Source organism: Myiozetetes cayanensis, unplaced genomic scaffold (assembly GCF_022539395.1).
Source record: "Myiozetetes cayanensis isolate MyiCay16 unplaced genomic scaffold, myiCay2020 scf7, whole genome shotgun sequence".
Classification (NCBI taxonomy): Eukaryota; Metazoa; Chordata; class Aves; order Passeriformes; family Tyrannidae; genus Myiozetetes; species Myiozetetes cayanensis.
The window spans coordinates 23,206,907-23,230,532 of NW_026087964.1; the positions used below are offsets into that span (position 1 = coordinate 23,206,907).

Genomic DNA, 23,626 nt, shown 5'->3' on the forward strand with positions numbered 1-23,626 from the left:
TTTGTCACAGTCCCACTTCACACTCTGTCACACTCCCAGCTCCAGCTACCAGTCCCATCCTAATCCCAGCAGCTGCAGGATAAAAAGGATTAAACTTGTATTGCTACAATAAAAGCATGATTAATGCAGATGACTGAAGGTTTATTATGCCACTGACATTTGGTCTGAGGAAGAATATTCTTAAAGAAGAATATGAATGCTGTATTGTGTGGTCCTGTTATAAATATTCTAATTTGGAATAAACTTTCCTGCACAGGTTAAGATCCACCAACTACTGACTTGTCAGCAGTGTCACTGAAAGTGTCAGTGTCACTGAAAGTGTCAGTGTCACAGAAGATCCTTACTGTCAAAAACCTTTATAATGTTTTGCTTGCCTTTTGAAGGACTGTAAGTTCTGTTAATAAAGTAACTGTGCTCACAGAATATATCTGGATTCCTTTAAGGCACTTGACTTAGTACCAAATTGTACAGACCTAAGAAAGAATGAACTGGATTTACAAACTGTTTTACAGGCTGGTTTACAGTCTCCAGGAGTTGCTACTGATGGTTATTAATGTGGTGTCAGTGAGCAGAGTACCAAAGCTCTCAGCTCATGGGACAAAACTCTTTAATAGTTTTATAGGTATGAGAATTATACGAAATCTGTGGCAAAGTCTGCTGCTGATAAAAAAGTTTGTTTTGCTAGCAGATAATGAAGACAGATTACCGTAAGAGTAAATTAAATTGCTTCATTAAAAGATAACCAGTCCAGCAGTATTTTAACACTGAAATACTTAGTGTGATGTTGGTTTGGGGGAAACAATGACACAAATTGTATTTATGAATCAAAGGCTTGGATTCTGGTGAGGACCTAACAGTAACAGTGGATAACCACCCTGTCATAAACTCTTGAATAATGCTGTACATACAGAGCATGTAATCTTTGAATGCATAAGGGAAGAATGCTGCATAAGGCAAGGAAGTGACCCCAGTATTGTTCCCATACATAAGGATGCTCTATGGCTGGCAGCTTTTACACTGCAGCAGTCTGTGGACCATACCTAACACAACCCAAATCACGTGGCATTTACTGCCCCTAAGCTTTGCACCTTCTCAGCACACCTCAGAAGTCTGAGCACCCCAGTCTTGTCTCCTTTCTTCCCTTCCTGAGCCTGGTAAATGCTACTCACTGCAGTGCCAGTCCTTGCAGAGCCCAGCCCTCCTCCAGCCCACGTGGTGGTTGCTTCCTCTCACAAGCAAGTGCAGACTCCAAAATAAAGCTGTTGAGTAGGTAGAGCTTGGGAAGAGGAAGAAAATTTTGAAGGGGTGTCACAAAGGGCACTGTCTCTCAGTGGCATAGGGAACTGGGATGCAGAGCATCCCCAAAGTGCCTGAAGATGAAGTTTGGAAACACAGTATGTCCCAAGACAGAAAATGTCCCAAGCAGCTGGACAAGAGGCAATGAGCTGAAACTGATGCACAGGAAGTTCCACCTGAATACGAGGAAGAACTTCTTTACTGTGTGAGGGACCATGCACTGAAACAGATTGCCCAGAGAGGTTGTGGAGTCTCATATTCAGGAACTGTCTGGAAACAATCCTGTGCAATGTGCTCCAGGATGATCCTGCTTCAGTAGGAAGGTTGGACCTGATGACCCACTGTGGTCTCTTCCAACCTTACTCATTCTGTAATTCTGTGACCAACCCCCCCAGCCCCACTAATTCCTTAAAGCCAAAAGTTTAAGAGTCTGCTATAGATGGCAAGGTCATGTCAATTTTTAAATGAATATGCATTTATTTATACAAGAAGAAAGGCTGCTTCATATTCACGTGTCTGTCACACAGGGCAGGCCCAATACCACCACCAGGGCCTCGGACAAGGGCACACCTCGTATCCTTTAGAGGTTTTAAACATTTTGGGAAGGTATCCCAGAGCTTCCCGTACAACTCCTGTCTGGGATTTGCGGGCCCCACGACACGGACGCCAGGCCAGGCAGGCCAGGCCAGGTTGTTCCCTCAGACAGCGCCAGGCCGGGGTGCGGCACAGCCTGCCCTGACGGCTCCCCAAACCGCCACCACCCCCTCGCCCCGTCCCGTCCCCCCCGGGAAGGGCGGCGCGGGGGGCGGTGCGAGCGCCGGCGGTTCCGGGGGCCGTGCGGGGCGGTGCCCGCGGCGGCGGCGGCCGGATGTGCGTGCTGCGGCCCGGCCCGCCCCGGCCCTGCCCCGCCGCGGCCGCCCGGCCGCGTAGACGGGGCGGCGCGGCCGCCTCTGCCCGCGCAGCCGCCGCTCTGCCGGCGGGCGCCATGGAGGACGTCGGCTCGGGCGTGAACGCGGACGCGGAGGTGCGGAAGCTGCAGGAGCTGGTGAAGAAGCTGGAGAAGCAGAACGAGCAGCTCCGCAGCCGCCACGGCGCCCTGCCCGCCGCTCCCGCCAGCCCCAAGCGCCTGCCGAGCGCCGGGCCCTCCCGCCGCTCCCCGGCGCCTCCCCGTCGCCCGACGGCCGCTGCCTCAGCCTCGGGCCGCCGCCCGGCGCTCGCCCCCCGAGGAGCCCGGCGGCGGCGAGGGCGGCGGCGGCGGCAATGGCCTGTTGGACGAGGCGGCGGTGCTCAGGCCGGAGGAGCTGGAGCGGCTGGCCGGCTGCGAGGAGGACGAGACCGGCTGGTGAGGAGGCGGCCGGGTGTGGGTGGGGCGGGGGCAGGCTGGGGAGGGAGCGGGCAGGGCTCCGCGTCCCTTTCCCCCGCCGAGCCCGGGAGGAAGGGTCCGTTTCCAGGCGCGTCCCTGGTGTCGGAGAGGGTCTCGGGGCTTTGTGTGCGGAGGCAGCCTCGCCCTCTGGGCTGCGTGGAGGGATTAATTAGCTCTCCGAGACGTACCGAAGCCTGCCGGGGAAGGGTGCTGTGCTCTGTGCACAGCACATCGCACCTCCCCGCAGGCCTCCGGCGCCGCGCTGCTGTCCGGCCGCGGTGGCAGCGTTACACCGAGCCCTCGGAGACCCGGCCGGCTCCAGTGCTGCCGCAGGATCAGCCCTCGGTGTTTACGCGAGTTCAGGACGTGTGGAAGCGTTGGGAAACTTGTGGGAAATTTCTTGGATAGTTCAGAGTTTGCCCACAGGTGCTGTTACACTTCAGACGTGTATCAGGCGTGTTTTATGCCTGGATTTCTTTCGGTTGTGAAGGCAGCAAATGTAACACGCTTTTTTTGGTCTCATAAACGTATTGCCCTCGCTTGTTGCTAGTGGTGTAGGACCATGGCTTCCCTTAGGTGGTTCGTCTTTCTAAATGGATTGCTTACTCTGCTGCTCCAGCAGAAACACCTGCAAGTGGCTGTTCGCCTTGTCATTATTGCACTTGGATGAGCTTCCACTGAGAATCAGGGTTTGCTTTCCCGAAACATCACGCTGTTGTCCAGCTGTCGTTTTGAAGTTTCCTATGACAGTTGTTCAGCAGCTTTAGAGCTGCTGGAGAAATAGTGGGGAGGAGCACAGTGTCAACAGAGAAATGCAAGGGAAGCATGTACAGGGAGGAAAGGTGTAACACAAGCAATCTGACTTGGGACAGAACTGGTTGTAGGTTGATATGAACGGTCTTTGGAAGCAAACGTGCAAATTTAAAAAACAAACAAAGATGTCTGTCAGATTTAGAGACGCCTTTAAAAATGCTGGAATGATTCCATGCGTGAGCAATGTTTTAGTTGCTTAGGGAGGAGACAGTGTGTGCACTTCCTTGGAGAAGTCATTTGCCTGACTTCCAGCCTGATCCACTGGAGAAGTATGAGAGCATAAGTTTATTCTCATCCAACGCTAAATTAACACAAGGCATCATCTCCCAAATGACAAGTTTGTGCAAGGCAGCTACTCTTATTTCTCAGTGTATGCCTTGTAATCTGCTGGCATATAGCCCTTGATGGAAATAGAATAGAGTAAATTTGCACAGTAAGCTTAGAATGGAATGGCCAAGTTTCTCAGTGTCATGAACTCTGGTGACAATAGATGTTATAGCTTTATATGTTAATCCTAAATCACGGGCAGTGTCATGCATCTCTTCAGCGAGAGTTAATGTCACAACACAGTGTGTGGTGACAGTGGTGCCATAAGTGCTGTGTTTTTGTTGACACGGTTCTGGACACTGGCGGGGCAGCCGCAGTGCTGAGCACTGGTTTGCTGGGCACTGCTCTGGCTGGTGTCAGGTGTTTGGCACGTTACTCATGCTTCCAGTTCTTGTGGCACCATCGTGTTTCTGTGCAAATTCTATTCCTCAAGAGATAATAAAACTTAAATGCAGTCTTTTGCATGTCTTCATTTCTTTACTAGCGTTTGTTAAGTATAATGCTAAAACATGTTTTAACAACTAGTTCAGTCTCAGATGTGGGACAGTGACTGAGTGTGATAGTTTGGACACAAACACACCTAGATAAGAGCAGTTGTTAAAATTTATTTGTTGTTGCACACATCACAAAATATGAATGTGTGATTAAAAAAAATTGTCTTTTCCTACTCTAGTTTAATATGCAGTTAATGATAAATGCTCAATAAAAATGGAAGTCAAACTCCTGGAATTTCTGAACACCTTTTAATTCAACTATCGAGGCACTAAATACTTCAAAACCGTTTTTGTTTCTTATGAAGGTAGGATGACTTTGTATTTGTGCATTTGATGAATGGAGGTAATTGCTCTAAATAAAGTTTGAAATTTTTAAAGGGCTAGTGGAGCAATCAAAAAGAAACCAGCCTGTGAAGATAGGAGGGATGATGCGAGTAAGTGGATTTCACTTAAACTGTTTCGTGAAGATCCTGCTCTTAAGGTCTTGGTTATGCAAGTTCTCTCAAAAAGTAATTGAATCAACTGAAAGGGTGAATGTACTCGATGAGATTTAAACTTCATATGAACTCTTTCAGGTTCAAATGGATTTGGGTCACTACTGCTTGACCCAAAATCCTGTTTAAAATATGGGATTATACACTGTAAAAGTCAAAGATCACTTAGCAGCTGAGGAAATCTCTTGTGGAAACAAACTAAATTTAAATCATAGTTTGTGCATTAAAAATTGATTCATCTTGCCTATTTTGCATGTCTGCCTAGAGAAGCTTAGATTTGTCTTTACTTTTGATTTCAGAAGGACCTTGCTGTGGGTGATAATAGATGATAAAGGGTGCTGGTTATCTCCATTCTTTTCTCTGTTTTGTATAATACAGACATTTTCATACTCCATTACAAAATTGTCTGCAGCCTTGTAATGTCAGAAGAAATAGTTTTCTTCACTGCAAAAATTACAGTGTTTTACATTAATGCTCACGTGAGATTAGTGGCTGTGAATTTAAGATGGAACACTTGATACTGTGAGTGAAGTTGATACTGGATGTGACATGTTTTTTTAAATCTACATTTTGCAGTTTATCAGCTCATTTTTAGCTTTTAATTCTTTAAATTTAGATAAATCTACACAGGACAGAAATGTAAAGTGAAAAAGCGAAGGAGAAGGTAGAACTATCTAACAAGCAAAGGAACTTTGATACTGCTGCTTTAGTAGCGGCATTAGCTATTAAAACAGCATTGCAGTATTAGTGAAACTTGGGACTATTTTTTTGCTTGTTTCTTCTACTTTGCTGTTGTTAATTAAATCCAGATAGTTTTAAACATTTTAGCACATCAGACAGTCTTCAAATTATATGGTAAATTATTAACAATATTTCAGTGAATTTAGGTTGAGTTTCTTGTTCATATGCTTCTGAATCCTGTTTAATGTGCTGAAACTTTCTTCTTGATAGGGTTCCAAAGGTTGCAGATGGGGACATCTGCACCTGCACACAGTACTGAGCTGTACCCAGTCCTATGGAGGCTTTGCTTTAGGCCTGCTAATTATTTCCTTAAGTTATCCGTGACTTTCGTAATCTATTTTATGGGTATTCCTGTTTAGCTGTTCTTGAACCAGATTGGATCAAACTTAATTTTTTTCAAATTTCGATCTGAAGGGGTCTTTTCTTATTAATTAATTAAAAAGACAAAATGCCAGGAGAGGGGACATGAGAGAAGTGGTATGCAGCTCCTTCCTTGCCTGACTTGCTGGGTAAGGTTAGGGTTGGGTGTGGATGTGTAGCACGTTTGAGACACCTGGGTAACAGTGTGCAGGGTGGCCTGCTATGCTGCTTTTAAAAAGAGAGCTGTCTCAAGTTTATTGCAGGATGAGTGTGCACACGTGGGCAATTACTGTAGATTAGTTAATGTGCTGTCAATCCACTCTAGCTTGCTTTGTGGTCACCTGGACTTTCTGAGATGAGTTCTTTTTATGTCAGCAAAACATGTGGTGCTTTTCTTCAAAATTTACTTGCAGCATGTGCATAAAAGAATATAGAGCATGCTGTGTATCTATTTTGTGTGTGTAATTGCTCAGCAAACTTGCGGGCAGTTGTGTCCTCTTTCAATGGCACTACTGTAAAAACTAGCCTGGCGCTTCACAGTTTTCTTGTCAGTTTCATGACTGAAGTCTCCTTGGTAGGGATGAAATAGCTGCCGGTTGATTGAGCTTGTTAACAAAAAAAAGGCATCTATTGTGTTTAAAATGAAATTATTGGTGAGTTGTTTCTATTAACTTAGTCATTCAAACTAATGGTTTCAGTGTTTTTTAAGACCTCAGATTGGTTGTGTATCCTGACTAGTTAAAATGGACGGCACATACTTTTACTATTATACTCACTCTCACTCTGCAGCTATTTTTAATTTGCACCTATTTATAATAGTTAATGTTTCTGTTCTAGCCATGCATTGTCTTTAGTTGGCTAAGTGGCTGTTTAGAGATACGTGATTGTCATCTGTAATGATTGTCTTCCATCTCATATTGCTCAATGTCCCTTGGGCACTACTATTATTTTGGAATCCTAGTTTACCACAATGAGCTAGAATAGCATGAATATTTTAGGCTAGAGCTCCACCTGAATGAAATCCCATTGCTGAAATTACATTGCAGCATTTCCTGTTCAGCTGCTAAATTTCATTGTATAAATGTGGTTTAGGCCTCTTGGAAACCGGACAGGTTCTAATCAATATCTGTCCCATGGTCTAGGTAAAAGAGAAACTGATGCTTTTCATTTTGTGGCAGATTAAATGTCAATTTAATTTAAAGGTGTTTTTAACCAAATTCAGATAATGTCTTCACAAACTAGGAAGATATTATGAAAAGAAGCATGTGGGAACCAAGGATTACAGAAGTTGCCAGTTTCATCAAGTGAAACAACTGGTAACATCAAATAATATTCAATTTGACTAATGTCTCTGAGTTATCTGTGTTTATTGTGTAACCAGTATTTGAGGACTGGAGGAAGAATCCTGAGGAAGAGCTTCTTTCCATTTCTAACTTCTTGTATGATATTTATAACTTTAAAAGATTGTTGATATTTAGATATAATAAAAGCTTTAATACGAGTTTCCTTTACTGTCTTAATGATATTTCTGAAATTTACTTCATAATCATGTCTTGTTTAGGCATGATTCACATTTCTACTACTTGTAGGTAGTGTTAGAACTCTCAAGCCTAGTCATTAAGCAGAATTTTATCTTGAAACACATTTAATAGGATACAGAACTTCTCAACTTTTCTCTTTTCTATGTAAGTATCAACAATGCCACGTTAGAGCACATGTGTTTAACAAATTCCTTATGAAAAGCTTCTCAGTGGACAGTGAACAATTTGTGTGACAATTCTAGGGAAGCTGCATGGTGGTGTTTTTAAGGCCCCATTTCCCATTCTACAACATCTCTTTCAGACACCAACATGTTCTTTTGGATGAGGAAATGAATAATGGCTATAATTTCCTATAACTAGCCAGGGCACAACTAACTATCTTTAATTGTTGGTCAAAGAAAAGTAGATGTGTTCCAAATTGCACTTTTCAACCTCTCAAATATTCTTAATTCTACTTAAAAATTGCATCAATTAGCTGAGATGTGCTGCTTTAATATGGAGGTTTGATGAGATTGCCAAAGCATTTTTGTAATGTTCATATCCTGGAGTTGATATGAATAGACTTGAAGTTTACTGTAACTTGTGCATCCCTCAGAACTAGAAGCGTTCTGTGAGGTGCAGCTGAAAAGTAGTAATTACAGGGTAAGCAATGTGTATCTCAGCCAGTTACAGCTGTAGCATAGGAACTTCCTGGGGTGGCAGAAAAGGAAAATCTGCAGGGCAGATATATGCAGTAATGTCACTTAATGTTTGGGTGGGTTTTTTTTCTTTTTACTAGAGATTCTCTTCAGATTTTTACCTATTCATTCAAAATCCATTTTAAATTTTACTTATTTAAATTGCTTCAGGTAGGGTTTCCTGAAAGTTTTAGCTTGATCTAAAAAACTTTAGATTGACACTGTTGTGTTCAAGATTATCTGTTTTCAAGACTGTCCAGTATTATTGTCTCCTGATTTAATTATTTTCAGTAGCTTTTCATTGTGCATTTCCTTTTTGTATTTTAGAGGAAATTCTGACTGTTCTGTCCTTAGATTTCAACTTTTTCTCCTCATCATGTCTTTCAGCCTGCTTTTGCCTGCATCGTGTTTTGTCTGCTCTCATTTCATTAAAGCTGTCGTATCTGTCATTTGCTTAAAGCTAATGTAGCTAAAATAAATGAGCTCTAACTCAAGTTCCTTCCACTTGCCATCTTCTTTCTAATTCAAATCAATGACTTCATGTTAATCTGCATGTTTCCCCCTCACTCTTTTACTGACCAGTAGAAGGATTTTGCTATGAAGACTCTTCTTTCTTCCTGATTAGATTATTGGCTTCTGGTTTTATGCCTGTGGCAACTAGCCTCTTGTATTTTAATGCACTGGCAGGTGTTCCTCAGGTGAGGTAGTCCCTACACAGATATTCCACTCCTACCACAGTGTCACGTCCTCTTTTCAAAGCCCTTTCCGACTCAGTTGTGTCCTAGTACAATGTGCTGCAGCTTGCCCTATTTGGCTGACATTAACATATGTGCTTATAGTGACAGTAGTACTTCTGCAAAAGCTCTGTAGTTTTCTGTGCTGCATCTTTCTGGAATTAATCAGTAGAGGCCCTGGCTGCTTTCAGCTTCAGGTTGGTGCTGCTGTGGCATAGTTCACTAGTGACAGCCAAGGGAAGGAAGTATTACTGTGTGCAGCAGAATCATAGTGTCTGGGCTTCTTAATGCTGTTTCAAAATAGATCAAAGCTCCTGAGGATTGCCCCTTCTTTTTATATACTGTTTTCTTTTACTTGACCTTATGTCACTGGACTGTAGAGTCTTTACTCTTTTACTCCTTTGTGGAGAAATTGGAGTGTAGGTTTCTGGTGTGTTAACATTTGTAGTATGTTACTGTAAGTTGTCAGCTTCCTCAGTCGTTTTCAACTTCCTGTTTTGAGAAAGTGATTTCTAGTGGTTAAAGATGTATGAAGTTGTTCTGGTTGTCTTCAGTCTTGAAGTTGCTGTGCTGCCAATCCATGTAGTTGCATTGCTGTAGAATGAATTAACAGGTACCAAAGGGATCTCTTCTGGAAAGCTCTTCAACCAAGGAGGGTCAAACAGTAGTCTGACAAAGAAGATCATTTAGCTGTATGAAGTTATTTGTACATACTTCATAGTCTCTGTTCCTTTTCTGTTCCTGCTTTTGGGAAGAGAAAGAAATAGTAGAGGCATCACTCTGATTCTTAGCCTTGTCCTCAGTCCTTTTGGTTTTTTTTTTAAAATCCAAATTAGGCAAAGCTAGTAGAGTTAAATCAATCTCAAAACTTGAGATTGGCTCTTCCTTGTCAGATAGGACATTAAGATCACTGCTGTGTAATGAGGCTTCATAATGGCATGATGTGCAAGAAACTGCCCTGAAAGAGCTGATTTGTTACCACATCAGTGTATATGTGTGTGTCCTGTGGTAGTGGAGTTGCATGAAATATGTATATCCTGAAGTTCTGTCCTTTTTTTGAAGTTCTGAAACAAAGGCTGTTAAAGGAAAAGCAGTTGACTGGAAAGAGGTGGGAGAATATGCAATATATGTTTGGTTAGAGAGGAAGGTGGAGAAGTGGGAGCTGTGTGGGAGCTGTGTGAGCCTGGCTTTACTTCAATAAATAAACTACTTGTGAAACAAATGCAGCAGCTGGAAATTGCAGAAAAGAATGTTAAAATACCAGGTGCAATTTTTATTAGAGCAATTCTGTAGGTTTGTTGAAGGTGCCCCCTTTGTATGTCTCTCAAAGAGGACATGCACTTTAATGCCTTTTTATACTGGGTGTTACTGTAAACACTTCAAATGTGCATGGAACTTCTCAAAGACAGCAAGGCACGTCAGCTATCCAGAGAGCTAGGAGGGAGTGTGTACAGGACACAAGTTGGCTTTGTTGCCTTTGACACTTCTGTGTATTGTAAAAACATACCTTAGGACAGAAAAGAATATAGGTAAATAAATGCTAAAAAGACAGACTGTTAGAGACAGCAAATGTTAAACATTACTTTTAACTATATGGAGATAATTGCAGAAAGTACAGAAAATTTTGTAATTGTTTACACAGAAGTGTAAAAATTAGGTGATTCTTGTTCTTTTAAAGGATCTTCAGGGCTATAAATATGTGATGGGCTTTCAGCTCTTCTTGTGGGCATAGTGCCTGTGAAGATTGTAAGGATTTCTACAAAATAATTTATAACGTGATACTGGCCAGAGCATAAACCACTTGAACTACAGTAGGTGGCAGCGGCTTTTTGCCTTGTTACAAACAGCTTCCTTTTTTGTTTGAAAACCTGGCAGCTAATAAAAATCTTGTTTCCTGTATTTGCAAGCATAGCTTGCTAATTCCAGTGTTTGAGGGCAGAGGGTTTCAGGGTGAACTCTAAACAAAGATCAGTGTTTTGGGTGAGATATTCATGGTGGTTTTATAATCATACTTCTTGGGAAGCTTTTTTAAGAAGTGAATTTAATGAGAGTAATTAAAAGAATAATCTTTTAAAGCTATTATAAAAGAAACAGTTCCAGTTCTAGAATTACAGAGGAAAGATCAGCTAAATAATCTTGTAACGACAAAAGTTGTGGGAAATAACTCCCGTGTTGCCGATGTCATTGGCATAAAGAAAACAATTTTTTGCTGTCTGTGTTGTAAGGAAACATGGCTGATTAGACTGTCAGAGGTTTTAAGTTACAGTGTGTGGCATACAATCATATTCACTTGGAACATGAAGTCTGTCATTACTCCTAGAAGAAACACTCATTTAGCTGTTCTTGCATATGTGTAAGCTCTAGTTCTGGCTGTACATCTTGCAATTCACTGTTGTCTTTGCTGAAGCACATTTCCAAGTTTGGTTCTATTCCAAAGTAAGGCTTAAGCATTCCTGTTTTGAATGTGTGATTGGTTATGACTTTTCCTTTACTCTCTCTGTTGAAAGAGGAGACTTTCCAGCTAAATTTCTAGTGTCTTTTCACTGGAATGCTACTTTCTTCAGTCATGGAATGTTATGTTAAAATAAATTAATGGACATGCTGACAGACAAAGGCTTCAGCATGTCCTCAGAATAATATGATCTCATTGTTTCTCTCTACTCTCCTATGTGCATTAGCTCTTTTTCCTTGCTTCTGATGCTTGACTGTATACCCTTTAGGATAGAGGTAGTCCTTTTGTTCTATGTTCAAAGAAAATGAAAGGATCAGATGGTAGGATACAAATCATAAGCAAAAATAAAATGCTTAATGTTCAAGGCTACTGAAATAGTAGTTGTGTTTTATGCACTGTAGCACTGCTCCTTGGCTGTTAAGATAATTGCTTGCTACATCTTTGGTTAGGAAAACAACAGTTCCCTATTGCATAGTGCTTTATTTCCTTCTTTCAGCTGAATGGGACTTAAATCTGAAAAGATAATCCTGATTTGTGCATTTATGTGATACAGTGAAATTGTCCATATGCCTGAAGTGTCTGAAAAGGCCTTTTTTTTTTTCTTCCCTTGTATATCAGTCAGGTATATCCTGGTATAGCAAGATAGGCAACACTTTTTGCCAGAAGTCCTTGAGTAACCATATGTTATCACTTCTGTGCTGTATCCAAAAAAGTTAATTTTAAGCTAAAATTTGTGCTTCCTTTTGGGATTATATTACAGTATAGATAGAGTATAGAAATAGAATAGTATGCGGTATTTTGTTGCATGCCTGATCTTTTGCTCATTTTATTTGTCCTCATATATGATTTATTTTTTTTCCCTCTTTTCCAGGTTATATACATCTCCAAAGAAGAAACTGACTCCAGGGCAAAAATGTGTCAGTCCATTAGTTTGGTGCAGGCAGGTATTGGATTACCCAAGTCCTGACGTTGAATGTGCTAAAAAGTCACTGATCCACAGGCTGGAACAAACAATGTCAGGTGAGTTCTTGCACACTAAAGCCATTGAGTTTTATGTATTTACTCTGAAACAGAGTCCAAATTAGCTGATAGTTGTGAGATAAGACATTCAGCAATTACTTGTGTGTTAAGTTTTTGTTGTGTTTTACAAGGAGTAATTAATTCGACTCATTTTCTGAACTGTATGAATGAAATGAAAAAGCGGCATTAGACTGTGCGTCATGATTTCAGTTTTATACTACCTGCATAGTTTGGGCAAATGTTTTCAGGAAGAAACAGTGGTTTTAACTTGAAGGTTTTCTTGTCCTATTTTAAAATAGAAGCCTGTATTAAACTATCATAATTGTTAGGTGCTTGACAGTATGTTAACATGGTTTTCTGCTAGATTACCTATTTTATTTCATCTCAGGAAATGGAGGTTTAAGTTTGTGAATACTTTGGGGAGGTAATAGTGATTTCTTTTCCTCCCATCCCCAGTAACTTAAGATCTTGTTACAATCAGATTAAAAAACCCCAAAGTTCATGATTCTTCCTTGATACAATTTAGTTGGTTACATTCAAAACTGGAGTGTTTGACCCTGTGAGTATGAAAGCCTACATTCTCCATTGTTCTAGTTACCAGCATTTTTTATGTCAAACCAGGAGCAAAATGCTCAAGGACTGATTAGAATTCTCTGCCCATCTGCTTTCTTGATTTATTTTAATTTCTTCATTGGAGCCTGTTTTTATTTTCTAAAACATTCTCCTGAGACAACTTACTTTCTTGCTATTGATAGCAATTCTCTCCCTGTATTTCCATCTTTCTGCACTCTGCTGCGTTTTTAACTGTTATGTTCAGTAATTTGCAGAACAACTGGACTTGAGCTAGGAGTAAGTGAACACACACAGCTCCAGGAGTGTTCCCAACTACCACCTTCTTTACATGCTTATATGTAAACTTTGTGCTGAGTTTATTTGACTGTAGCTTTTTTCCCTTCCTTGGATCCTTTTCTGGAGTAATTCAGTCTTTTTTCTGGTTTGTACTAAAATTGTTCTTAATAAAATTTGAATCCATGTTTTATTCTTATAGAAATCATAGGCATAGTGGTAAAAGTGCCTTCAGTATGAGTCACCTTTGATCTTCTCCTGTTTCTTGTGCTTTTTTTACGCTGCCTGGACAAATGTCTATTAAAAATTTTCCTGAACAGTTAACATGATACATGATTTGCTACAGGCAAAGACTGAAATTCTAAGCAAAGAAAAATACCCAGATCACAGGGATTTACAAATGATGATCCAAGTTTGGGAATCTGAATACTACTGAATATTTAAGACTGGATAGCAGTTGATTGACCTAATTATTTTCATGGTTTAGCTTCTTTTCATAAATGAGTAGAAGTCTTCTAAAAGTACCACAAATTCTGTTACCCTTAGGGTATATCTTTAAAAATTCATGGTTGAAGCTGAATGGCAGGAAACTTCCCTATGAAAGGCACATATTTGAAAGTTCGATCATTCAAACAATGTCTTTAGGTAGCTTCACCTCATTTTTTTTCCTTGGATCTGAGAATCTGCCTCTGGCAGTGATACTTGAAAGAATACTGCAATTCATCTACAGTGCTAATAGGGGAAAATACTAATGGTGGAAGAGATGAACACTAATATAAAATTGTTGATCATCAGCCCTCCCCTTTGGTGTTTTGAGAGCTAATGTGTAATCTTTTGTAAGCTAGTGTTTTATCCAATATAGGATCATTTTAATGTTAAAATGAGTTATCGGTCATGCTAATTTTGTCTGGCACTCCTAATAAAGAACACATCTCTATTTGTTAAATAGCAATGTCTTCCTGAGTTACAGAAATCCCTATTGGAAAACCTTTAGGAGTTTTGGGCCAGAAAAGAGTTTGAATCCAGCTTTTTTTTCTGGGAAAACGTACAATGATGAGGAAGGTAGAAGATCGCATTAGTTAGGATGAAAACTACTGTACATATCACAGCTCATCTCGTACCAGAGCAAACTTTTTATATGTAGCAAAAGTATGCTCACTTTCATCTAAAGAAATCTGTGTGATCAAATATTTTGTATCATTATTGGCATGTACAAAGAGCCTGTTTTGAAGGTTATACAGTAGTACGATTGTTTTTTGTGTTAGTATTTTAAAATATTTGTCTGTGTAATAAGTACAAAAGATCTGTTGTGCAGTCTTACATTTTAGAGGTTTTTTTACTGACACTTTCTGCAAGAGATGAAAAGTAAATTTTTTTCAGCGTGAGAAAAAAGATTCAGTTCAGATGGTTTAGGATTCCTATGTGAATGCCAGAACTTGCTATCAAAGGAGTGGCTTCTTTGTAAGTCAGCCAGAATACAACGAGTTGTAATTATTGCTTTTGTTAACTGAGCTTTGTAATAAAATGGGTATTTCCCTTCTGACATTCAAAATAAAGTGGAGGTACCTCAAGAATACTTGTTAGAATTCACTGAGTTCACTAACTGGTGAAATTAATGCGTATCGTTTAAGTCTTGCAGTGAAAGATGAAATATAATTATTCCATTCTTCATCTATAGCTGTTTTTTCACTGTAACTAAAATACTGGTAATACTAACTGGTTTAGAAAGTACCTTTGCACAAGTGGCAATTTTAGGAATTTGCTTCAAAGTCAACTTTAATTTCTGCTGGTTTTGCCTCTGCTGCATTCTGCCATTGGCTTGGTTGGATGACATGTTTTTTTAGGCCACTACTAAAAATTTACTTAGTGATGCCATCAGTTAAAACACTGTAGGTATTTTTAACTTAAATCCACTTTAGTAGGCCAGATGATAGCATAGCCCCACCATTGTTTGTACTGGACAGCTGAGGAGGTGTAGCAATTAATAGCAAAGGGAGGAGGAGGAGGAGCTAAAGCAGCCTATGCTGCTGAAAGCAGCATTTCATGCAACTATCGTCTCATTTGGCTTCTTGTGATGTCAAAACAGCAGTGATTTTTAGTAAATAAATTGGAGTTCAATTCCTTCTTTTTTTGTCCACTACTATCCATATTGCTACTGTGCTTATTGAAGCCCATTTTCACTAATAGAAATGTCTCACAGCATTCTCTGAATAGCTTACTTTCTGCAGCTAGGTGAGCTGCAACTTAATCTTAACTAGACTTACATACCATCAAATTAGGATCTCTAGCTTTCAGCTTACTGTTTTGCAGGTTTATTTGATCTTTTAGACATTTCTGTATAAATATACTTTCAGCAATGAAGGAACTGATTTTTACCAAAAGGTGCCCAAATTTCCTTTGGTACCCACTTCCCCTGTAAAAATTCCATTCTCTAGTATATTAAAATAAAATGTAAACTTTTGAACAAAATAATCAATTAAGTAACTATGCAAATCATACACCTGGCAATTGGGGGAATTGCAGTATCATACGGAAGATGTTCACTAGTGGTTAAAATTTATCTGAAAGTACTTTAGCATTGAAATATTTACAGTAAATGGCAAAGGAAAGTACCTAATTTAGATCTTATATTATATATGAGGTTGAAGCTCGCGGACAAAAAGTCCTAAGTCATTAGAACAGAAAGGAATAATCCCTACAGTCAATTTGCTTTAACCTGGTAGGTTCATGGTACCCAGAAATATAAACAGAAGCATTTGCCTGGCTTAATAATTTTTCATTTTAGCATATGCTTAGGGAAATTTTGTAGGTGGTATTGCTTAGTTCTGTGGAAGTATTGTGAGATCTACACAGGTCTGTGAGTTCTGGAGAACTCAACTTCGTGGTGTGCTCTGGTTTGTATGCAATTGTGCACAGGATGTACATTAGAAACTTAGCTACTACTGTCCTCCTGCCTCCCAGCACCAACACTGCACATCTTGAAGAGATCAGCTGTAGTGATCTTAGATCTGAGTGCTGTGATGAAAGTACTTACCACCATCTTGTCTTGTCCTTTTCTCCCACCTGTGTCATGATATGGTTATATCTAGGGGGTGAAGAAAGTTGAAAAACTTCCTGATGTCTGAAATTTTCTACTTGAACTATACAGTTATTAAATCACACTGAAGATACCATATAGTATTGTATCTATTTTTCATTGGTTCCTTCAGTATAATTCATCGCTTTTCTCCTCTTTCCTACAGCTCTCAAGAGACAGAGTTTGTACAGCAGCCCTTTCAGTGCGGTCAGTTACGCGAGCTCCTATAGTCCAAATACTGGTAGCCCCTACAGCAGTGGTTTTAACTCTCCCTCCTCAACACCAGTGAAATCTGCTTTAGTGAAACAGCTCATACCTCCTGGTACCTCAGGTAAATGACTGTGTCTAGTCTTCCGCTCTTTTCTTCCTCCTCTTCCTTTCAAAAACATGGTCAGATAGATGACCTTTGCATTGAACTAGAGAAAGAAACCAAAAACTTGTCGGTCTTTTGTAGGATGTTTGTATCACGCAGTATTTAAGCTTTTTAGGAAAGCCTTTTTTACAGACTTTTTGACATGAGATACTTATTAAATGTTTTGTTTGGATGTCCATGTCCCAAAAAATCACTAATGTATACTGGCAGTTAGATTAAACACAGAGCCTTAGTCCTGTGGAGTCCCAAGGTCAGTAAGTGGCTTCTGGCATTGACCGGCATGGAAGTTGCATGGTAGGTGTTCAAAACTTAGGTGTTGGTAGTTGTGCAGTCTTTGTAACTACAGTTGCAATAGTTAGTACACAATAGGTTTGCTAACTGAAACATTTGGTATGCAATATATCCATCAGTACCTCTGAGATGTGAAGTCATACTCTTGGCTTACTATTATATACTTTAACTCAAGTTAGCTTACAGGGAAGGTGAAAAAAGCACTGCATTGATAGTCCAGCTCTCTGTAGTTCACTGTGGACTTGCAGAGAAGCCTGCACAGCACCAGAGCCATTACTCAGGTTTTGTTTTCATCTCTCTAACTCTGCTCTGCATTATGTCTTATAATGGTGTGTCTGCCTGGGGAGGACAGAGATGTAACAGGCAATGGGATACCAACCAGAAGGCAAGCAAACAGGAAGAGTTTTTCCTTGTTATAGTTTCCATGTTATAGTTTTAGCAAAGGTGTGTATGTGGAACAGATAGTATTTTCAGATAAACTGTATTTTAAGCGTTCGAAACTGAATCAATATTCATTGGACCGGCATGTCCTTACCATTAAGAAAGATATAGTCAAACTCATGTCTTACAAAGCAGTAACCAGAGGTGAGAATGAAAGTACAAATGGAACCAGGTATGCAGTTGCTTTTGTTTGTAGAGCTGTGCAAACTTCATAGCAGTTGAAACATGGTATGATAGACCAGACTATATGCCAATAATTTTAGTTACCATTGCAATGATTTAATGAAGTTGCCCATTTTTAGAAGGTAATGGCTAAGCTCTGCTTTTGAAAGTTATATTTTCACCCTAGATTAGCAATTGAATGTTTCAAATGGTCTGTCAGACTAAATGTCTCAGTAATAATCTGTTTTCAGATTGGTGGTTCTTTTACTAGGAAAGGAAATGCACCTCCTTTTTTGTTTTGTTTTGTTTTTGTGGGTTTTTTGTTTGTTTGTTTTAAGTAACATTTTCTCTTACTTTATTTTCTTTCCATAGGTCATCTTAAAAGTTCAGGAGATAGAAATCCTCCACTAAGTCCACAGTCCTCTCTGGACAGTGAATTAAGTGCATCAGAGATGGATGAAGACTCTATTGGGTCTAATTACAAGTTAAATGATGTTACAGATGTGCAAATTTTAGCACGAATGCAGGAAGAAAGTAAGTGGCTTTTTTTCTGGAGAAAAAAAAAAAAAAAAAAAACACCACCAAAATCCAAACCAACCAAGTGGAGCCATTGGGGGTTTTTATTGAATAACTCCACTAGCACTTGCTTAGCAGTAATGGAAAAGGGATGTAGATTCTACAGTGAATGTACAAGTGTAAATGACCCAGGAAAGTTAGTTAAGGACTTAAGACTTCAGGCTAAGGAAAGGAAGTTACTGTGCAGAATTGTTCTTTAGGAACAATGGACAAAAAATGCTGGAGAGTATTTGCTACAAGGATGGTGGTTAGAATAGACTACTGCCTGTCACCATTCTTCTCAGGAGATATATGCCTTCCTGATGTAATCCAGTCTTGTTGACATCAGTGCTTAAACCATAATTTAAATCACCAAAATGTAAAATCACTTTGGCAAAAAATAGTTTAAAAAAGCACTTATGTAGAAGTCTCTGCTTTATTATAGCTTTAGTTGAGAGTGTCTTTTTGTCCCTCTGAGTTTGCAGAAAGTGGTAATAATAATTTCAGTTGTCTAATTGGGTGGTCTCCTGACTATTATAACTGTTAGCAGTTATAAAAACCAAAACCAAATGCATTTCTTTATAAATTATGTACGTGTGCTACCCTAATATAATAGGTACACAAAAATGCACAAATATATGCAAAATTATAAATTTTTAAAGTATGAGATAAAGACCAAATAAATGCTGTTTTAAAAGACTGGTTTTACATATTTTTCTCCTGTCCACCAGTGTTTTGCGTACTCCTGGGCATGTGGGCACCACACTTTGGAGACCACTGATCTGACAACTCCAGACTCTCTGGGGGTAGCTTGTCATGTTGCTTGTTTGGTTACATTAACTAATATATTGCAAGAGACATTTCTCTGTGGCTGCTATAATTGTTATAGGATGTTATATGATACCAAAATTAGGGTGTAGCCTATGTTGCTCTAATCCAGCCTGGGAGAGGAGAGGAACAAGTACACAACACACCTATACTGATGATTGCCGTACTAGGAAATGGAATGTGCTCACCTACTTATTTCAAGTCCTTATTAGCTGGTAGACAACTTTTTGGTACTAGTCTGAATTCATGTAGTGCCTCAAATAAAAAGTGAGCCAGATTTGACTTGAGAACTGTGTGGATGTTTGTAGGCACTGTCTCTAGTTTGCACCATTTGTGGGCTGGAAGCAAGTAAACAATGTTCTCATTGTTGCCAGGCCTCCGGCAAGAGTACGCAGCCACTGCTTCTCGGCGTAGTTCTGGTTCCTCTTGCAATTCTACAAGGCGAGGCACGTTCAGCGACCAGGAGCTTGATGCGCAGAGCTTAGAAGATGAGGAAGATGGCACACATCACACAGTGCACCCTGCTGTTAGCAGGTTCTCACCATCACCTCGCAGTTCTCCCTGGCCTTCACCAAAACAATCTCCAAGAAATTCACCTCGCTCCCGCTCACCTGCTCGAAGCATAGAGTACAGTCGAGCCTCACCACAGCCTATGATTAGCCGTTTACAGCAACCCCGTCTTTCACTTCAAGGCCATCCTACAGACTTACAGACTAGTAATGTCAAAAGTGAAGGTAAACTGTCTCAAATTTGTTGCACAAGTAGTTTGGTTTGTGTGCAGTACTAAGTCTATATGCCTGTGTAACATCATGGTTTAATCTCCAAATTGTTGAAGAAAAAGCAGAGCAAGCAAAGCTTAAGTTCTGCTGGGGAACCCTTACAGTCAGATGATTTGATAGACTTATATGTATTTTAAATGTTATCCAGTCACTGAGTATAATTAAGTTTCATGGTGACCAAGGTCTATCTTCGGCAGGCAAATGCACAAAAATAAAGCAGGGAAACTAACGCTGGCCACTAGGGTTAGGCCTTGCAGGTGACAGAATAAAATGCAGAGGAAAGTAACTGTGGTCAGATGAGGATAACATGGCAATTTATGCATGCTTGTAGCCTGTGAGACAGCTGAATGCTTTCTTCTGGCAGCACAGGACTCTCAACTCTGACAGTGAACATGGCCTTAAAAATGTTAGTACTTATGCATTTGTTGGGTATTTTAGAAGTCTCAAAGCTGTGTAAATTGCTGTGTGATAAAAAATAAAGCTTGCAGTAAACTCCGTGCAGTTATACTATATTGGTGATTTTTGTGCTGTTTAATGTTGCTTGGATGTTCAGAGTTGATGCAGCAGCAGCCAAAAGAAGTTCACTTTTTTATTTTTTTTTGGTTTTTTGGCTAGAATGTTTGGAGGAAAATTTGGTTGACAGGGTTCAACAGTGTACCAACTGCAGTGTGAGTTGCAAAGTGCAGAAATTACACTTGTAGGAATATTCAGCCAATGAAGATGTCATTTTGTTTCATCTTTAGTGCTTGTGCATGGTTAATGTACTTCTTCCCTGCATCCCTCTGCAGATTCAGGTTGGCCACTCATCCTGTCAAGGCATCTGCAGTCTTCTGTCCAAAGTATGTCATCAACCCAGCTCTGCATGGGTTGGAGATACACAGAATGTCATTAGACTTGAGAAATATTCAATGGCATCTTTTTGTGTTCTGTGAGCAATGGTACAAATGTTAGTAGACCCTTGAAGAATCAGTATTAGCTGAGTAGATAGTCAAGTCATATGTGAAAGATGAAGCATAACTGGACACTTCAATAATTTTGAATGCTGTGTATGAAGAGGTTCTTTCCAAGTGGGTGGCTGTTATTTGTTGTATAATGGGCTGATATGGGACGAGGCAGTCTCAAAAATTTACTCAAATACCTGTTTTTGCTCCTCAGGCAAGCATTCTGTTATAAATAGCTTTCTATGTAAATAATTCAATAATTGTGTAAAACTGCAAATTAGGTTTGTCTATCCAGTTTTCATAATAGTACAACAAAACTTAGAGAATCATAATCCAGTTATGTTTCAATTTCAAAACACAATATGCTTGACTTTTTTCACCACATGTGAAAAATGTACATTCTTGATTCTTTTAGATAGATAAATATTCTGTATGTGATAGATATGAGAAGAATTAATGTAACAAAATATGCTTTTAAATCACAGTGTAGTTTTACGTGGCTAACATTTTGCATCAGTGAGATTTGGAGTTCAGCTACAGATTCACAACCTGACCATTGTCCAGCATCACACTACATGTTGTGGTATCTTTGTATTATTTTGTACAGAAAAACTAAGGCGTAGTCTTCCAAACCTGTCCAGGACATCTAACATCCAAGCTGAGTCTGTGAAAAACAGCAGAAGTGACTCAAACTTTCAAGTGCCAAACGGAGGAATACCTCGCATTCAACCTCAAGCCTCAGCCAGTAAGTACCCTTAGTGCCACTTCAGTGTAAATTTCAGAATTAAGTGATGGTACTTGGCTCTCTTCCAGTTTCATGGCAAAGTGAAAACACTGCATGCCACACTGGAGATGCTAATCCTGATTTTTAATCAGACCTGTGTGAATCTGCTTTTTTGGTACACAAAATCTGGTACTCATTACATTAAAAAAGTCTGATTTCTTATTAAGGTGTCATTCATAGTTTCCTAAAAGTGTATATACAGCAGTAATATAAAGAGTATAAATACAGTAGTTGGAAATCTCAGAAACTGCTTTTTTTACTAGGCTCTGAAAAAACACCTGTATGATGTTTAATGGTTTTTTTTTAACTAGTAAAACCTGATCAGAAAATACTCATTTAAGTTTAACCCTTGCAGTTTCTTTTCTTTTTCCTTTTTTTTTTTTTTTTTTGGCACCTGGAAATCATATATTCAGTTCCTGATTTTATTTACTTTTTAAAGTGTCAATTACTTCCTAGAAAAGGTTTGGATGAACCTGTGTCCCAGGAAACAAATTGGCCCATTGCTGAACTACTGTCTGCTATTTTTTCCAAAAGTGAACTGCTGATGTGAGAATGCTGCTAATCTCACAAGTCTCTTGAAAATGGTGACCTTAAAGAAGCCAAAGCAAATGAAACTTAAAATATTCAATGTTTCTTTATATGTCAATATTACCAGTTCCTGTTGTTTAAAGGTTTCCTGACTGTTTTATTTTAAAACAAGTTTCTGAATTTAATAACCTTGTGTGACATTTTAAAGGGAAGAACACATTATGAATATTATTATGTGAAAAGCCTTGAACTATAAAAGTTATACGATGAAAGTTTATTAGTAATCTAAATATTTGATGGGAAATGTAAAATAATATTTTTGAATTAAACTAGAGGGTTTTTTTAACCCAACAAACAATGGAGGCATACAGGTAAACCTAGTTGGTCCTCTCAAAACTTATAAAACAGTGTGTTGATGCTACCAAATACAGTTAAATACAGAATATGGAATACAGACCATGCCAAATACTACATTATTTCTGTCTTTGTACTGAGTCAGACAAGATGTAAGGGTTGTGTGGACAGTTCGTCCCAGGTACGTGATACCTACTGTAGTCAAAAAAGTTAGCGTGACTTTATGATTGGTCATGTAGATTACTCCAGCATCCTTTTGCCTTGCCCTCCTTCTTCCACCATTCACAAACACTCAGAAGGTGGGATTTCCAACTGAAAGGGCACATGTGTAGTTCAAATGCAGGAGTGTTACCTGTTACTCAGGCTTATCAAACTGTAAAGTATTCAGAGCAGTTGGACAGTAGCTCTCCAGCTGTGCTATTTCTGTGATAGGAAGAATAGTCAAAATGACCTGAAAGAAAATGAAGGAAAATTATTTGTAGGTAAAATCTGTACAGATTTTATTTGGTGTTTTAAAATAGAGTGGATTGGGAAGGGAAGAGCCCAGAGGGCAGTTTAGAAGGCTATTTCCAGAATGAAAAGTATATTCACGGTGAAACTGTGGATAGATCAGACAACAGAAGTGTCAATATTCAGTACTTAGTCCATTACTTCATTGTAGGAACCAAAATGGTGTGACTATGGTTATACGTTCTTTTTTTTTTTCCCAACTTGTGGTTGCATTAAGAATCACAGAAATTATTAGGCAAATTTGCTTGCCTTTCATGGAATATTTCCCCAAATGTGAACCGCTCTAGACCAACTTACATTTAAATGTAAGTGAAGTATCATTAATAAAGGCCAGATTTCTAGCTTTTACAGTTTCCCTGCTCTTACAGATGTTTGTCAGAGTCTTGCTATTGACAATCGTAAAACGGTTTGTGTATGAAGTCAATGAGTAAGTATCTTTGCTTAGTCTGGATTAAAAAATTTTCTGCAAAAATGTACATTGTATAAAAATTTCCAGAATTGTGTCCTTTTTTATCGTATACTTTTTGTTTTATTTGTTTTGTATTTTGTCACTTTGCACAAAGCACTGTTAAATTGCAGCAAATTTTTGTTTTCCCTTGGCAATGATTTCTGGGTCTTGGGATTTCAAGCTTCCTCATACACCTGCTAGTTTTGCATGAGCTTACCTTTGCAAGGATGCTGGCTTGCCACCTGAAGTCACTACTTTTCTCCTTGTCAAGGATTTGCGGTTCATAATTTACTTGCACATGTGCTGTGGCTGCAATACTGAACTCGCTATGGTTGCTGGCATTCAAAAATGAGCTAGGAATCCAGTAAGTTTCTGAAAAGATAATTCCGCTTACGGTT

At 39.5% G+C, this 23,626-nt stretch overlaps 1 protein-coding gene across 1 annotated transcript in view; it reads left to right on the forward strand.

Annotated features, from left to right (window-relative positions):
* The first annotated feature begins 2,266 nt into the window (after window positions 1-2,266).
* Window positions 2,267-23,626, forward strand: part of SLAIN2 (SLAIN motif family member 2) — a 34,167-nt gene continuing 12,807 nt past the window's right edge. The window contains 7 exon segments of the mRNA XM_050338332.1: window positions 2,267-2,544; window positions 2,546-2,638; window positions 12,164-12,312; window positions 16,401-16,565; window positions 17,874-18,035; window positions 19,259-19,618; window positions 21,212-21,349. Coding sequence (XP_050194289.1) covers window positions 2,282-2,544; window positions 2,546-2,638; window positions 12,164-12,312; window positions 16,401-16,565; window positions 17,874-18,035; window positions 19,259-19,618; window positions 21,212-21,349 — 1,330 coding nt within the window. The 5' untranslated portion in view covers window positions 2,267-2,281.